At 40.6% G+C, this 18,140-nt stretch overlaps 1 protein-coding gene and 2 pseudogenes across 1 annotated transcript in view; 1 reads left to right on the forward strand and 2 right to left on the reverse strand.

Moving 5' to 3' along the window:
• Nucleotides 1–543: 543 nt before the first annotated feature.
• LOC101641489 lies at nt 544–4,140 on the reverse strand (annotated as a pseudogene).
• Nucleotides 4,141–5,991: 1,851 nt separating this feature from the next.
• The window catches only part of ATG4C (autophagy related 4C cysteine peptidase), a 96,595-nt gene continuing 84,446 nt past the window's right edge, over nt 5,992–18,140 (reverse strand). The window contains exon 11 of the mRNA XM_004699377.2: nt 5,992–7,258. Coding sequence (XP_004699434.1) covers nt 7,091–7,258 — 168 coding nt within the window. The 3' untranslated portion in view covers nt 5,992–7,090. The remainder of the gene's footprint in view (nt 7,259–18,140) is intronic.
• Nucleotides 16,584–17,910, forward strand: LOC101651734 (annotated as a pseudogene).

Genomic DNA, 18,140 nt, shown 5'->3' on the forward strand with positions numbered 1-18,140 from the left:
TCTGATGGCTAATGATGCTGAGCATCCTTTATGTATTTGGTGATATTTGAATGTCTTTTTTGGTGAAATGTGCACCCATTTTGATTTTGTTTTATCTTTTTGTTATGTTCTTGATAAAAGTTGTTTAATATTAAATACTATTAAGTTCTCTTTCCCACTAACACAGATTTAATGTTGATTTAACACCCAAACAGAAAAATGGGTATCTTAGGGAAATTTTTTTAATATACTTGTTATGGAATCAACTATCTCCCCAAAGCATATATGCTATAAGTCCTAACCTCTACCTGTCTGCTTGTGGTTGGGAATGGGTTGTTTTGCTATGTTAATGAGACAAAATGAGTGTAGGGTGTTCCTTCATTGGGGGATATAAAAATATTAAGCAAATCCGCAAAGAGAGATGTTGATAGATGCCAAGCCAAATGGAGCTCTCGGATGAACAAGAAAGCAGAAGCTGAAGACACAAGAACCTTCCTCCACAGTTGAAATAACGAGAAAGCTTTCTTTTTTAATTTGAGATTTTTTTTTTTAAAAGAGCAAATATACAAGATCCAGAGGCGTCATATAATATATTGTCGTTGACAACTGTTCCCTTCACTACCTTCACATTGGCTCTGGATTATAAACCAATGTTGCAAAGACTATGGACTAGACGACTATGGGAGATTCAGCAGAGACATGTGGAAACATACCACAGTGTGAACGAGGACTTGGTGACAGCTGATGCTGGACCAGGCTATTCCTAAAACAAGCTGAGATATTGGAGGACCCAACAATGTCCTGCTACAATGTGCTTTCTGAAGATGGGAGAAACAGTGGGTGCACTCCTCCGACCAACAGCACCTCCGCCTCTACAGGGCCACAGCAATAACAGAAAACGGTAGTGTTCCATTTGGGTTGCTGGTTTTTGCAAGGCTACTCAAGTTTTCAATATCTTGTTTCTATCTTCTTCCTCGGGTTTCAGTTCCAAATTCTTCAAGCAGTGTAGGTAATGAATGTGATTCAAGAATCTTTCAGGATCCATTTTTCCAAATGATAACATACCGATTCCGGTGTCCTCTAGGGCTCTCGCTCTGAGAACACGCACCCCTCCGCCCCGCTGCCGGCACTGCGGTCTTCTTTCCAAGGAGTAGGACTTTCTTTGCTGCGCTCAGAAGGTCCCTTGGTTCTGGTCTTTTCTTTCTTTTTTTTTTAACAGGATGATTACTTTTCTTCTCTCCTGGTTCCGGTCTGTTCTTTCCGCTGCTGTTGCTTTTCAAGCTTTGCCAGCTGCTTTGGATCAGAGGTGGTGGCACTGGCAGCTGGGGTTCCTGTTCTATGGTCACAGGCCCATCATTCTGAATGTGAACTTGCATGTAAGCACCAAACTTTTCATCTTTTATGCGCTCTGGTCTGTCTACCTTCCGCAGCTGCTCCACAAAGCTGTTATAAAACCCCTCAGCCTGTTCAGTAGGCATAGCCAGGTGGAAGTCTGGCTTGTTCCCCTTGAGGGTGAACTGGCTGACACAGAGCACCTCATACTGCTTGTCCATCACACTCTTTGACACTGCTTTCCACTCTCATCTTCAAACACACGTAGGTTTAAAATCTTTCGGGCCATGTGCTCCAATTCTTTCTGCGTATCTCCCAGAGAAATGCCCAGCAACACACAGAGGCCTTGCCCAATGGCACTGATCTGCTGTCCTCCAACTGTGACGCTGGCCTGTGTGACGCGCGGCGCTACGGCCCTCAGGGTGGCGGCTGCGGCTGGGGGCTCCCGTGTTCGCTGGAGCCTCGGGTCCCTGAAAGCTTTCTTACAGAGCACAGATCCTTAAATAAGACTTCTAGTCTTCAAAACAGTGAGAAACGAAATTATTAATTCATGCTTCCCGTCTGTGGTCTTTCCGTGACAGCAGCACCTGATGACAAAGACAGCCATGACACCACCGTGGCTCCTTCTCATTTACGCAGTCAGCAAACAGGACTCTAGGGGCTGGCAGCTAAAAGACTGACAAAGGGGATTCCAGGTGTCAAATCTTTTTTTTTTTTTTTCTCCTGAGCTGATCTTTTATTTATTTGTTTTAAAATCATTTTATTGGGGGCTCCTACAACTCTTATCACAATCCATACATCCGTCGTGTCAAGCACATTTGCACATTTGTTGCCATCATCACGCTCAAAACATTTCCTTTCTACTTGAGCCCTTGATATCGGCTTCTCATTTTCCGCTTCCCCCTCCCTCATGAACTCTTGATAATTTATACATTTTGTCATATCTTACACTGTCCGGTCTCCCTTCACGCACTTTTCTGTTGTCCATCCCTCAGGTTATATGTAGATCCTTGTAATCGGGTCCCCCTTTCCAACCCACCCACCCTCCACCCTCCCGGTATAACCACTCTCACCACTGGATTCCCTGTTTCCAGTTCCTATTTGTACCAATGTACATCCTCTGGTCTAGCCAGATTTGTAAGGTAGAATTGGGATCCTGATAGTGGGGGCGGGGGTGGGGTGGGGTGGGGGTGGAGTGGAGCAGGGCAGGCAGGGAGAAAGCATTTAGGAACTGGAGGAAAAAGTTGTATGTTTCGTCATTGCTACACTGCACCCTGACTGGCTCATCTCCTCCCCGGTACAATCTAGTATCTTAATAGTTATGGTGTCCAAATAGAGGCACCTCCTACATGATTTTAAAAGAACACGCATCTTGGAATCCTGTCCTTTTAACTTTCTTTAGTCTAGGCTAAAAGACTAGAAACTTTATTGATGAGGTTTAACTACTATCAAAGTAGGTGATATGACCCCCTAGGCTGCTGGAAAAATTCACAGGAGCTGCAAAGCGGATACCTACACTTGATCCTAGATTACAGGCTATAGTTCAAAGTTTCTCATTGTCAGGAGGGTGCTGAGTAATTTTTTTTTTCTGAAAAAAGGGGCACTAGGCCTATTTATTTGGGGAATCTATGTATTATCAGAACTTGAAATGTATGTTCAAACCAAAGTCTAAAGACAGAACGCTGAATACCTCTAATTTAATTCAAAGATAGAAAGAATAAACAGAATCACTGTACCAAAAGAACTAATCGACATTCTACCATTTCAGGAGGCAGCATAAGAGCAAGAATCAGTGGTACTGAAGGAAGAACTTCAAACTGCATTGAAAGCATTAGCCACAAATAAGGCTCCAGGAATTGTCAGAATACCAATTGAAATGCTTCAAAACAAGCTGATAAAGCACTGGAAATATCGTCTAAGAGGGGTAAAAAAAAAAAAGAAAAAAATACAGCAAAAAGCTCCACTAGTCAGAGCTTTCAGGGTACTGGTTTTGCACCATGACCATGCACCTGCTCATGCAACCATCTCAGTGCACCAGTTTTTGCCAAAAAACAGCATGCCTCTCTTGCCCATCTCAACTGACTCACCTGATCTAACTCTGTGTGACTTCCTTTTGTTTCTGTGAATGAAGAGGGACATGAAAGGACAGCGATTTGAAGACGCAGAAGAGGTGAAGAAAAAAACAAGGGAGGTTCTATCAGCCATCCAAACAGATGAGCTTGAAAAGTGTTTCCATGAATGGAATTGCAGATGTGATAAATGTACTAAGTGTAATAGAGAGTACTTTGAAGGTGATAAGGTTGTTTTGTAAAAAAAAAAAAAAAAAAATTACATACGTGGCTTTGAAAAACTTCTGGCTTAATTTTTGGGGTACCTCCTCATATGCCAGGACATTTGGAAGTCAGTTATTCGACTAACTAACTGGAAGAGATCCAGATGTGTGCCTATTCCAAAGAAAAATGATGTAATAGAATGCTCAAATTATAGAACAATATCATGAATATTACATGCAAGCAAAATGTTGCTGAAGATCATCCAACAACAGTTACAACAGTACATTGACGGGGAGCCACCAGAGGTTCAGGCCAGATTCAGAAGAGGATGTGGGACAAGGGATATTGTTGCTGATGTCAGATGAATCTTGAGAGAAGCAAGGAATACCAGAAAGATGTTTCCTTGTGTTTATTGATTACGCCAACACATTGGCTTCTGTGGGCCATAATAAACTCTGGTAAGCTTGAGAAGAATGGAGTTCCGGTACACTTCCTTGTGCGCATGCGGAACTCGTGCATGGATCCAGAGGGAGCTGTGCAAACAGAACAAGGGCATACTGCATGGTTTTAACCAAGGAAAGTGTACCTCAGCGTTGTCTTCTCTCACCATGCTCCTTCAATCTGCATGCTGATCAAATCATCTGAGAAGCTGGATCATAAGAAGAATGTGGCATCTGGATTGGAGGAAGGCTTATTAACAACTTGTGATATACAGGTGACACAACCTTGCTTCCTGAAAGTGAGGAAGACTTGAAGCACTTGCTGATGAAGATCAAGATTGTAGCCTTTAGTATGGATTACAACTCAATGTAACGAAGACCCAAATCCTCACAACTGGATCAATAGATAACATCATGATAAATGGAGAAAAGATTAAAATTGTCAAGGATTGTATTTTGATTGGATCCATAATCAGTGCTCATGGAAGCAGCAGTCAAGAGATAAAAAGATGAGTTGCATTAAGTAAATCTCCTGCACAGACCTCTTTAGAATTTTGAAAAGCAAGGATGCTTCTTTGAGTACTAAGGTGAGCCTGACTCAAGCCATGGTATTTTCCATTGCATCACATGTATCTGAAAGTCGGACATTGAATAAGGAAGACCGAAGAAGGATATATGCATTTGAATTGTGGTGCTGGAGAATATTGAAAGTACCATGGACTGCTAAAAGGGCAAACCAACCTGTTCTGGAAGAAATACAGTTCCTTATGAGACTTCATCTCATATACTTTGGACATGTCAGGGCAGACCAGTCCTTGGAAAGGACATCGTGCTTGGTAAAAGAGAGGGGCAGCAAAAAAGAGGAAGGCCTTCAAGGAGACGGATGGACAGTGGCTGCAACCATGGGCTACAACATAGGAACACATGGGAGGCTGGGGCAGGGCGGGGCGGGGTTTCATTCTGTTGTGCATAGGGTCGCTATGGGTGGGAACTGGCTTGATGAACAACAACACACACTATTCTAATTCTAGTGATACAGTTTTGTTACTGCCCGCCCAACAGTAGAGTAGCACAACATTTGGCTATGCCTCTGCTAAAGGTGAATTAGTACCCCGTCTCAATTTTCATTTGTTCACAAATATTACTGTATTTTACATACATACTATTATACAAATGATTCTGGCTATAAATTATGTATTTCGAATCATGAGGATGATTGTGCTATAAAATCCATTTTGTTCATATAATGCTTTAAGTATAGTAAAAACTCTGCCTCCTCTCACCTCAACATCATCCAGTTGTCATTTCAAAATCCCCTTAAGATGATCTCAGAATGTGTTAAGAAAACCACAGTCTTCTATAACTAATCTTTTTACAGTTCTTGTGAGAACTATAAGAGTTACCAGTTGGAAGTATGGGTGCTCTTGTTTGATGTGTGAATTGTAGGATCCTGGGATAACTGGCACTTCCTTAGATGAGAATTACAGTCATAAAATGTGCCATGCCACTGGCTTCCGGTCCAGACATTGCTTTGACATGCCAGCATAATTAGCACTGGACTTAATTTGTCCAGATGTTATCAAGGGTAAAGGAAAATTTTGGATTTCAGACCATTTATTTCACTCCAGCAAACTATCCACACGGAAACCTGTCAAACCTGATTTTCCTCATCAGGCATATTAAAGCAATCTGCCCACCCTGCTCCAGTTTTGCATGCAACTCTGAGCCTAGTCAATCGCCTCTCTGATAGGAGCGATCAGTGACTCCAGAGGACACACAATCTTGTCTTTATGGTAAGTCTCCTTTCCACACTGAAAGATGGAAGGGCCATAAAGAAAGTTAATAGTTTGTTTTTAGAGGAGCAATACTATCTGCTTTCATTATAAATACACAGACCGCATCTCAGACATTACTTTTTCAAAGAGGATTAAAAGATCCCCAACACTAAAATCAAAGCAAAGGCACTGTATATTCTTACATCTTTATTAAAGCTTTTATTTTCTAATCCTGGTTCAATAATAAACCTGGTACTTTTATATCACAAATTGCCACTAAGTCACACACAAAACACTTAAGGCAGATTTGCTCAGAGGTGGCCTCAGCTTATAAACACCGCTACAGTGATTTACACTAACAGCAAAAACCACAAGGAGGACCAGCGACTGATGCCTTTCTCGGTACGTAGCTTTAGATTTAGAAACTGTATAATAAGTAGAGTTCCCATAAAATTGTATTTTTGAGATAGAAAACAAACACTACTCCTATTATTGGTTTTTATCTGGTGTGATTGGATGCTGTTACTATTAATAATATAATTTTTTAAATTGTGGGGAAAACCAATACTTTATATTCAGGTCTCATAGGAAAGTTTAATGGCAAGTACAATGAACAGCCATTATAAAATCATATTGCTAAGTATTACTTTCACTCACAACTGTTTATGCAATTGGATGCACATCACAGCTAAAAGCTACCCTTTAATATATAAACTAGTCAAAAGCATCCTTCTACTTCATCAACCACCATCAACCACTCAAAACTCCCTGCTTTTCAGACTCACAGGGACCCTGCGAGCTGGGGGGACGGTCCCTGTGGGCTTCTGCGATGATAACTCTACAGGAACAGGAGGCCTCGTCTTTCTGTGGCAGAATGGCTGGCGGTTTCCAACGGCTGACCTTGTGTCAGCAGCTGCACACATACCCCACTCTGCCACGCAGGTTCCTCAGCAACCCACGTGGCAGCAGAGATTCGTTTTCCTTGTCATTAGTAACAGCTGAAACTTACGAAGGTAGGAAGGCTTATAGTTAAAGTACAGTTATACTTAGCAGATTTCTGGAAAATAGAAATGCAACCAATATTTATTAGAAATGAAAACCCATTTGATCAGTTGTCTTGCAGAAAAAAATATCTTTAACATTTACATACTTCCACATGATATTTTTTCCAAGAACATATAAAATTAAGATACTTGAGAAAATAGCCAGTTTCGAATATACTTGTTTCTTTCTCTTCATTTCTTTCCCCCTTCAAAGGAGTCCTTCTCATCAAATGCCAATGCGTTCATCGTCACAGCAAGACAAATTCTTCTGTGCTGAACCGCTTCAATCGTCTCTTTTCATCCTCTGAGAAAAGGTCTTCTTCACGGGTTGTAGTAGCTGTAAAATCATAGTCTCTGGAATGACCGTTCACAAATGTAAATAATGGGTATTTCTCCTTAGAAGAAACGTGCAGCATCTGGAACAGAAATATACCCTTACTGGATGCAATAGCCTGCACAAAAGATTGTAAATCATATCATCCAAAGTCAAAGGAGGGAGTAGTATCAGAGCCTAAATTGTGAGACTCTGGTTTGCAGAAGGCTGTGGATGACAGTGGGAGCCCAAGAGACGTGTGGGATCTACATGGAAACCAGCCTCAGTGAACACCCTCTATCCACGGTTGAGGGATGGGAAGAAAGTGGCTACTAAACAGTGTTTTGGAGAGATGACTATAAAAGATCAAAGACATAAATCTGACTTGAACAGTTAAAACCTTGTCAGTTGATTCCCCCAACCCCACCCCCTCTGATGCATGCTAAACCTGATTTAGTTTTCAACATTTTTTAAATTTTTCGGTCTGGTTTGTTTTCTTGTGTTTTTATTTGTTCATATTAGGGTATAGCTCAGAGGTGTTATATCATTGGAGGTCACCCTCTTGAAGTTGTGTTATATGGCTGAGTTAGTTAATTGTGCCAACCTGGCCGATAATCACATGTGGGGCTAAGTGAAAGGCGGAGGGATAAGTGGGTGGTGAGCCTCGCCTTTCTAGTTCTCGGGTCTCTTGCTTTGTGATGGTCACACCAGGGTGCAGCTGCCTTAGCAGTTCCCTGCTTCAGCTTGCAAGATTGACTTCCTACAAGACATCCTCAAGGAGAAGCTACATGGACCTATCCCGATGCAGCCCTGGGTGCTGGAGCAGCCGTGTGGAGACCCCTGCTAGTGCTGAGATGCTTATTCGTTCACTGACTCAGCTTTCCTCCTGCAGTCGGCATCATTGCCTCTGTTTTGTGAGGTGGAGGACTTTGTGGACTGGTGTTGGGTTAATGGGTTAATGTTGGACTTGTGGGCTTGGGCAGCATTGGGTTGGGATGTTTTCGTGATGCACATTTTCTTTACATAAAACTCTCTCTTATACATGAGTTGCTGTGGATTTGTTTCTCTAAAGTACCTAGACTAATACAATGGTTTTCTGTGCTTCAGTACATGAAACCCAGGACTGATGAACCTATAGGGACAAGTAGAATAAGGGTGTCCAGAAGGCAGGGTGGGGAGTACAGTGGTGATGGCAGTCAATGTCAACAAGTCCAGGAAGAAAAAGAATGCTTAGAAACTGACTGGGTTAGCAACTGTATAATTCTGCTTCGTGTGACTGAACTATGGAATGAAATGTATTAACTCCTAATTAATAATTAAAAATATTTTAAACTACATGGCAAATGTCACTGAATTGTACATACAGAATTTATTGAAATGGTGTATCCTTTGCTGGGTATATCTTTACAATCAAGCTAATATTTCACCCTTGAACCGCTCTTAATGGGTCCCTCTTGCTGGCATTCATCTGGTGCTACCATTTTAAATGTTCTGGCTAAAAGGCAAAAGTTAATCATCATTGTATAACTTATTGATAGCTAAATACACGTCTCTCTCAGTAGTCCATTAAAAAATCAGGTGCTCATTTTCTGACCACTCTGCACTCTTCTCCCTCCTTCCACTCGACCACGACCCAACGCAAATCTTCTGGTCATCTGAATTTGAGGACTTACTACAAAGTTGCATTCTTCTTGTTTTGGTAGACAGCGGAACAAAATGCTGCCGCTGCTTATGATAAAGTACTGTCAAAGACCACCTGGTAGTCTAATACAGAAAGGCAGCCCTAGAAGCTCAGTTATAATCTCAATTCTGCAATTTACCTCAACATGACCTAGGCAGATCACTATCTGAATATCATCTATAAAAAGGAAATAAAGATATCTAATCTTCCTACCGCTGCCTAATCTATTTAGGAAGATCAGAACAGAGCTTAGAAAAATAGACAAGCAACAACAACAACACCCAAACTCACTGCTATTGAGTCCATTCTGACTCACAGCGACTCCAGAGGACAGGGTAGAAGCGCCCTGTGAAGTTCCAAGATTTTCAATCTTCACGAGAACAGTTTTTCTCCCAGGGAGCAGCCGATAGATTCAAACTACTGACCTTCTGATTAGCAACTTAGTTTGTAACCCACTATATCACCAGGGCTTCCTAAGTAATATATAAGTTAGAGTGAAAAATAATAGGTTTGATCTTTTCAAAGATTCCTATATTTGAAAAAATATTAGACTGAAGTATTTTTGCAAGAATGTAGTCAACATAAAAAATGTTCATATATATGGTATTACTCCCATGTCATACTTCACACATCTCCTTCTAAAGCTATATTACACAATCTGGAAGCAAGAAAAGCAATGACTAGATTCTTAGGAGGAACGGATAGCCTATACATAACCTCTAATGCTGTGGGAGTCACTTGTAAGCCAGCAACCCATTTTAATCTTTCTGCTAAAATATGCTCCAAAATTAAAACAATTTTTTAAAAGTTTTAAGGAAGTGTGTTCTTTACACCTGGAAACATTTCTATTGGTAAACAGGCAGTAAAAGAAGGATTCTGAAAATTTATTAGTGAAAATATATCAACAGTACTCCTACATCACTAATCACAATGCGTTACATATAATTTGTTTTTAAAAGATCATTTCAGGGGTAAGGAACTCAATTCACCCAAGTGACAATATCCACCTGAAGGATCATCAAATCTCAACATATTACATTTATAGACAATCCAAAAATATGGCTAATGCATGCCAAATCATTGGATTCCAGTTTCCACATTGCTTTAAAACTGTTAGTGTGAAATACAATTTTTAACTGAATGGAAAGGAAGAATTTAAAAATATAAGAACTGTGATAAAAATCAGATCCTGTAATTCATACCAAAAACCAAACTCACTGCCATGTGTCAACGATGACTGGACCCCTGTGGGTTTCTGAGACGGTCACTGCTGACAGGAACACAAAACGCATTCTTTCTCCCGTGGAGCCACTGGGGGTTCAAATTGTAGCCCCTGCAAGTAGCCGCCCAATGTGTAACCATACCACCACCAGGGCTCACTGTTCTCCTTAATCTATACATTGCTCAAGTTTACAACCTACCAAAGCAAAAAGGAATAAAGAGAAAGGGCAAACACTTGGGCTTAAGAGTCTAACACCTACAGCCAGTGTCTGCAATATAAGCCCAAATGGTTGCCATTCTTTATTCACGTGATTTCACTTTAAAAGTGGCAAGTGGGCAGGTACCCACACTGTCCATTTTCAGATCAACAGAGCTGAGCTAACGCCATCACCTCAGCATCTTTCGTTCAAGACCAAGAAATAAGTCATTTGGGTTTATTAACATAAGACTAAAATCTGCTCCTCAGATAGAAAGGAATACTCTACTCTTTAATAATAAAACGCACCTACTTTTTGCAAACTCTTTTGTAGTGCAGAGACCCTTCGCAGGTAATAGTCATTGATTTCAATGATTTTAGGTGTCATTATTTTTCAAACTTTCCTGAGTGTATTAAAGTAGTTTAAAAGTCTATAAAATGTTAAATATGAAAGACAGATAAGCTGCAGTAAGTGATAAGTTATCAACACGTAAACATGAGACAGAAGGGAAGAAATAATTTTAGGATTAAAAAAAAGGAAATGCCAAAGGAACTTCAGAAACTATTTAATTCTGTCATCTTCTAAATGAGCAAATTATGGCTCAAAGCATTTAAATGACTTTGTTAAGATGACACAATAAAATATAGATTAATATTAAGTAATTAGATTACTAGACCTCAGTGACCTATCAACATGCCTTTCAAACTGTTTCCATAAAAAAGCTCTGCGTACCATGTGAAGAATGCTGACTCCATCCATACACTTTTCCTTTTAAAGAATAACAGTTTTGATATATTTTTCTGAAAACTTTTATTAAAAATTTAAATTTAGTTGTTTTTTAACCCTTACCAGAAATGTTCTTGGTCTTACATTTTTTCCATAATAAATGATAAAATCTACATTAAAATATCTCCACATTAGACTATTTAAGTAGAAGAAAGAGGAAACTTTCTACTCCCATAAGCAGTTACAGGAACACACGAGGGCAGTTCTACTCTCTAGAATTATGAGTCAGACTTAACTTGATGACCGCGAGTTTTTCTTTTTCTGATGTAATCAGGGGCATCAGCAATGGACAAAACAAATGAGAACATCAATTAAAATATTTTTAATTTGAACAAGTGAACAATAATCAGTTGAAAGAAAGTCATAGGATGCCTAGTGGGATCTAATCAAGGGCAATGTAGCAGCAAGGGATTACTAAACCCGAATAAAGGCCGAACATGCTGGTGGGAAAGAGGAATGTAAAAGGAAATCGAGGAAAGAAACAGGAGGCAAAGGACATTTATAGAGGTCTAAATATAAGCATGTACATATGTAAATACATACATAACGAGAGGGGAAAGAACTATGTACTCATATCTATATAGAATTAAGGTAGCAGATGGACATTGGGCCTTGACTCAAGTACTCACTTAACACAAGAACACTTTGTTCTAACAATCCGGCATTCTGTGATGCTCACCTTTCAAACAAGATCGCTGAAGACAAAATGCGTGCATAAGCAAATGTAGTGAACAAAGCTGATGGTGCCCAGCTATCAAAAGATATAGCATCTGGGATCTTAAAGGCTTGAAAATAAACAAGTGGCCATCTAGAAGAGAAGCAACAAAGCCCACATGGAAGAAGCACACCAGCCTGTGTGATCATGAGGTGCCGATGAGATCAGGTATCAGACATCTAAGACCCATACCCAAGGTGAATGGTGGTGGGGCATGGAGTGGAGTCCCAATGTCCACTTGTAGACAACTGGACATGCCCTCACAGAGGGGTCACAGGGAAGAGATGAGCCAGTCAGGGAGCAGTATAGCACCAATGAAACACACAACTTTCCTCTAGTTCTTTGGTGTTTCCTTCATCCCTACTATCATGACCTCAATTCTACCTTACAAATCAGATTAGACAAGAACATGCACACTGCTACTGCTAAGAGCCTGCAACACAGGGAATCCGGGATAGATAAACCCCTCAGGGCCAGCAATGAGAATAGAGATACCAGGAGCATTAGGGAAGGGGAGGGGGAGAAAGGGGGAATCAATCACAAGGATCAATCTAGAACCCCCTCCCAGGGGGACAAATAATGGAAAAGTGGATGAGGGGTGACAGAGGATGATGTAAGATATGGAAATAATAATCTATAACTTATCAAGGGTTCATGTGGAAGGGTAGGCAGGGGAGGGAGGGGTAAGAAATGGATAGCTGATATCAGGAGCTCAAGTGGGAAGAGAATGCTTTGAAAATGATGATGGCGGCATATGTGCTTGACACACTGAATGAATGTATGAATTGTGATAAGAGATGTAAGAGCACCCAATAAACAGTATTTTTAAAAATAAATAAAAATTTTATTTATTTATTAAACATATTAAAATATGTTTAATAACGGGAGGATGTTTATTACATAATGATAAGTGATGTTAGGTAGAAGAAAATAGGATACTGAACTATATAAAATTTAATCTCAATTACATTAAACATTTTGAAATATGAATTTTCAAAAGATTAGACAGGCACACAACAAAATATTAACCTATGTCTTTTAATGAAGCAATTACTGACTTTCCCCCCTTAGTTTAGACTTCTATTTTCCAAATTTTCTAACAGGTATTTCTTTTATATTTAAGAGAAAACCTCTTAAAAAGTTACTTAAGGTACTGAGTTTACAATCTCACCACTGCTGTTAAAAGAGACTTCAGTGGTTTGGTTAACAAGACCTTTACAGTAGGCAAGGCTAAACCCTGTTCTGCCTGCAGCGTTTATAAGACAGCTAGTGAGACTCTGAAGTTGTTTTATTACCTAATATAGATCTCTTTTTTGTAGGTCAAATATTATACCATACTTTTCCTAAATACTTGAGTTGGTAGGTTTCAGAATTTACAAAATCAATATAGTCAATTCACCTCTGAAAAGCCCTTAAATTGCTTAAAGGACAGCATACATACTCTTATGTAGAGAAACTTGTTCAGTAGTAATATGGATAAATGTACAACATGTGCTATATCATATAGTATATAATAAAGAGCACACATGGAAAAATATTTTCCTTTATTACAAAAGCTCATATAGTTGAGTTCAAGTGAGTTAAATGTGCATCTACTGTAATTCCACTCTTTGTCCTCACTACCCAGTCTTAAATTCTTCTGTTTTAGTTATGTAGTGCTGCTATAATGGAAACATCATAAGTGGATGGTTTCAATAAATTTATTTTCTCACAGTTTAGGAGGCTAGAACTCTGAATTACAGGTGCAGGTTCCCGGATAAGGTTCTTTCTGTCTGCCCTGGGGGGAAATCTTTGTCTTGGCTTCTCTACATTCCTTAGCGATCTTATGTGGCATGTACTTCCCTCCATCTGTGCTTCATTCTCTGCACTCACTCTGTTCATTTTCTATCTTACAGGGGATTGGTCTAAGATGCTGCCTGCATAGGTGTAGCCTTGTTAACAGAAAATAGGAATCCCTATTCTTCAGTGGTGTTACATCCACAAGTATAAGTGGATTTATAACACATACAAGGGGGTAACCAACCACCACCCCGAAAAAAAAGAAAGAAAAAAAACAGAAAAAAGCTCCACTAGCCGGGAGCTTTCATAGTACGCATTTTTCCCACTAGGCAAGCATCAAGCAACTAGCTCTGAGTTATGCACCCAGTGGCACCACCTGGAAGGTTCTCTCTGGTCATAGTGAATTTTTTCATAAAAGCTGTATAGCCAATTTAAGAGAACAGCATGTGGCTGTGAAACTTTGTTTCCTGCTCAGGAAAAATGCTGAAGAAACTGTTGTGATGTTGAACACAGCTTACAAGGGCAGTGCTGTGGGAAAAATTCAAGTGTACAAGTGGTTTTCTTGTTTCAAAAAAGGTGAAATGTCTATTGATGACAAACCTTGTTCTGGATATCCATCAACTTCCTGAACAGACAAAAATGTCAACTCATAGTGCATTTGGAGTTCATTCCACCAGGTCAGACTGTTAATCAAGTTTTCTATTTAGAGCAGTGGTTCTCACCTTATAGGTCGTGACCCCTTTGGGGGTTGAATAACCCTTTCACAGGGGTCACACGATTCATAACAGCAGCAAAATTACAGTTATGAAGTAACAAGGAAAATAATTTTATGGTTGGGGGTTCACCACAACATGAGGAACTGTATTAAACGGTCGTGGCATTAGGAAGGTTGAGAACCACTGATTTAGAGGTTCTGAAAAGATAGCGTAACAGTGTGTGACAAAAAAGGCCTGATTTGTGGCAGACGGGACTGGTTTTGTCACCATGACAATGTACCTGCTCACACAGCCATCTCAGTGTGCCAGTTTTTGGCAAAAGCAACATGTCTCTCTTGCCCATGCACCTTACTCACCTGACCTTGCTCTGTGCAACTTCTTTTTGCTTCCACGAATGAAGAGGGACATGGAAGGACAGCCATTTGGAGATGTAAAAGAGGTGAAGAAAAAAACGAAGGAAGTGCTGTCAGCCATCCAAACAGATGAGTTTGAAAAATGTTTCCAAGAATGGAATCGCAGATGTGTATTACGTGTAATGAAGAGTATTTTGAAGGTGATAAGGTTGTTTTGTAAAAAAAATCAAACACATAGCCTTGGGGGTAGGGAGATTACAGTTTCTTTGGGGTATCCCCTCATATTTTTAGAAGACACAATTCCATCTGTAATGCCTTATAACCTACTTTTACCACTATCTGTGCCAATAAAAGGAAAGTCTCTTGGCATTTCTAAAGCAGTCACTGCTAAGGCATTCTTTTTTTCATCCTGCTGAGAGTGGAGATATATACACATATATTTTTTCATCCTGCTGAGAGTATCTTGGAGGCATGAGTCATTGGGCTAAAGGGCTCAGGACCAAACTCTCCAAGGACACCAAGGTCAATGGGTGGAACACAGTTACAAAGCTTACTTCCTACTTTGGTGCGTGTCAACTCAACTCGGGGTATTAAAACTTGTAGGCAGCCATCTAAGGTGCAATGATTCTCTCTCTGCCCAAAGAAAAGAATATTGATTTTTTAAAAGGTACATAGAAACAATCAGTCCAATGAACTAATGGACCATACAAACATCAGTTTCCACTACATTGAGACCAGAACAACTAGATGGTGACCATCTACCCCTACCAAGCTTCTCTGAAAGGGATTGCATTAGAAGGTACTGGACGGAGTCAAAGAAAGATGTGAACGAGACCACACTTATTAGTCAGATAGGAATGGGAGGAACCCAAGACTATGGTCCTTGTTTGATCATCCTTCCCCAAATGACATGAACTCACCCCTGTAGCTCAATTTTCAGCCAGAAAATAAGCTGGTCTACAAGGGGAATATTAACAACATTGATATCTGCGCATCTTAGAGCCAACCATCTGGGATCGAAGTTGCAGCACTTAGTCAAGAGCAATGTTCGGGAGGATTGGGAAAGGGGGATGGATGGAGAGAGGAAACACAGGAAAGAGGCAGGCGGGTGATGTTATCCTGAAGGGATTGCAATGAGTGAGATGAAACAGAAATTGTTAAATATAAAACTGATGATCTGCTCGGTAAGCCTTCCCCAAATGACAATAAAATGTTAAGGGGGGAGGGGGAGAGAAAGAGACTGTCCCGTTAAATGAACTTGCTTCCTCCCTCCCCTAGCTCCAACCCTATGAAGTATTTTTTGCCCCGGCATGGCCACTTAAGCAGCCTTGGTGAAAGTTATTCCGGACTACTCCTTTCTCTGGCCATTGAAATAAACTGCTTTTCACTACTCACGACAAGAAGAATAACAAAAGCTCACTTCCTTTGATTTCTGCAATATTTCACTGTCCAGACTCTCCTATCTGCTGAGTATTCATTTCCCGTTTACTGGTTCCTGATTATCTAGAAGTCTGGTGGTGCAGTGGATTACACACTGGACGGCTAACTCGCAGAGCTCCTAAGGAGAAACTGAAATTGTCTGCTCCCATAAGGACTGAGAGTCTCTGCAACCATAAGGCACCATTCTGCTCGTCTGTCACTGGGAGTCAGAATCAATACATCTGTGCGTTTAGGTGGTTTTGTTTTTTATAATCATCTCAATATATTGACTCATTCTACTTGCTTTCCCTCCAAAACTGAGTATTTACCTACTCTCGGTTTCAACCATTTCTCTCCTAGGGATTCCAAAGTTCTACCTTAATAAAGGCAGTAGTACATTTATACAGTGCTTGCTTTGTACCATCATTGTTCTAAGTGTTTTATAAGAGGTATGCACCTCCCGCCCTGCCCTTCCCCCTGCTCCTAGCTCCTCCCCTCCTGCTGAGATCACGATTACAGCTGGCCTCCATCCCGCCCTTTGCTCCCTTCCCACCAGGCACCATGGCCTCCTCCGAAGTGTCACGGCACCTGCTCTTTCCATCATGGGGCCATGAAAACACCTTGCATGCCCCTCACAAATGGATGATGAACAGATCCAAACAAAAGACAACATTCGTTCCTTAACTATGTCTGGCCATGTTGGTTTTGAAAGTCTGCCTGATCAGTTGGTCAATAGATCCATTCCACAAGGCTTCTGTTTTAATATCCTCTGTGTGGGGGAAACTGGAATTGGAAAATCAACACTGATTGACACATTATTTAATACCAATTTTGAAGACCAGGAATCCTCACATTTTTATCCGAATGTTAGAATTAGGGTTCAGACATATAAACTCCAGGAAAGTAATGTTCGACTGAAGTTGACCACAGTGATTACAATGGGATTTGGTGACCAAATAAATAAAGAGGAGCTATCAACCAATAGTCAAGTACATAGCTGCTCAGTTTGAGGGCTATTTCCAAGAAGAGCTGAAGACTAAACGTAGTCTCTCTAACTACCATGATTCTCTGCATCCACATGTGCCTTTACTTCATCTCACCAACTGGCCACTTGCTGAAGACACTCGACCTCTTAACCCTGAAGATCCATGACAGTACGGTGAACATTATACCGGTGATTGCCAAAGCAGATGCGATTTCTAAGAGTGAATTACAGAAGTTTAAGATCAAACTCATGAGTGAACTGGTTAGCAATGGTATCCAGATATACCAGTTCCTGATGAAAAATGAAACTATTGCTAAAATCAATTCTTCAATGAATGCACATTTGCCATTTGCTGTTGTGGGAAGCATGGATGAGGTCAAAGTCGGCAATAAGATGGTCAAAGCTCATCAGTACCCTTGGGGCATTGTACAAGTGGAAAATGAGAACCACTGTGACTATATAAAGCTCCAGGAGATGCTCATTTGTACAAACATGGAAGATCTGCGAGAACAGACACACACCCGGCACTATGAACTTTACAGACGTTTCAAACTGGAGGCACTGGGCTTTAAAGCCATGGCACCGAGAACAAGCCTGCCAGTGTTCAAGAGACCTATGACGTCAGAAGAAAGACGATGAGATGAAGCAGATGTTTGTGTAGCGAGTGAAGGAGAAAGAAGTCACACTGAAAGAAGCAGAGAAAGAGCTTCAGGCCAAATTCGAACACGTTAAAAGAATTCACCAAGAAGAGAGAATGAAAGTTGAGGAAAAGAGAAAACTTTTGGAAGAAGAAATAACTGCTTTTGCAAAAAGAAAGCTACCTCTGAAATATACCAGAGCCAGTCTTTTCTTGCCAGTGGCAGCAGGAAAGACCAGGATAGGAAAAACTCCAATTTTATATAAGACACCTATTCTAGGGACTGCATAACACAGAGGATCGTTAAAAGTAAAAGTTATTTAAGAAGTTCAAAAAAGGGACTTCCGGGAAGATGGTGACGGAGTGACACATACCAGAGGGACTCCTCAGAATCCAGCTCAGGAGAGTTGCTTAGAGGAAACTTTAACACAACTGGAACGCAGGAGGAGCATCATAAAGATAAGTAGGCAGAGACCCACGGGGTTTTGAGGGGCTT

Source organism: Echinops telfairi, unplaced genomic scaffold (genome assembly GCF_000313985.2).
Source record: "Echinops telfairi isolate 266 unplaced genomic scaffold, ASM31398v2 ScPeMD7_443;HRSCAF=831, whole genome shotgun sequence".
Lineage (NCBI taxonomy): Eukaryota > Metazoa > Chordata > Mammalia > Afrosoricida > Tenrecidae > Echinops > Echinops telfairi.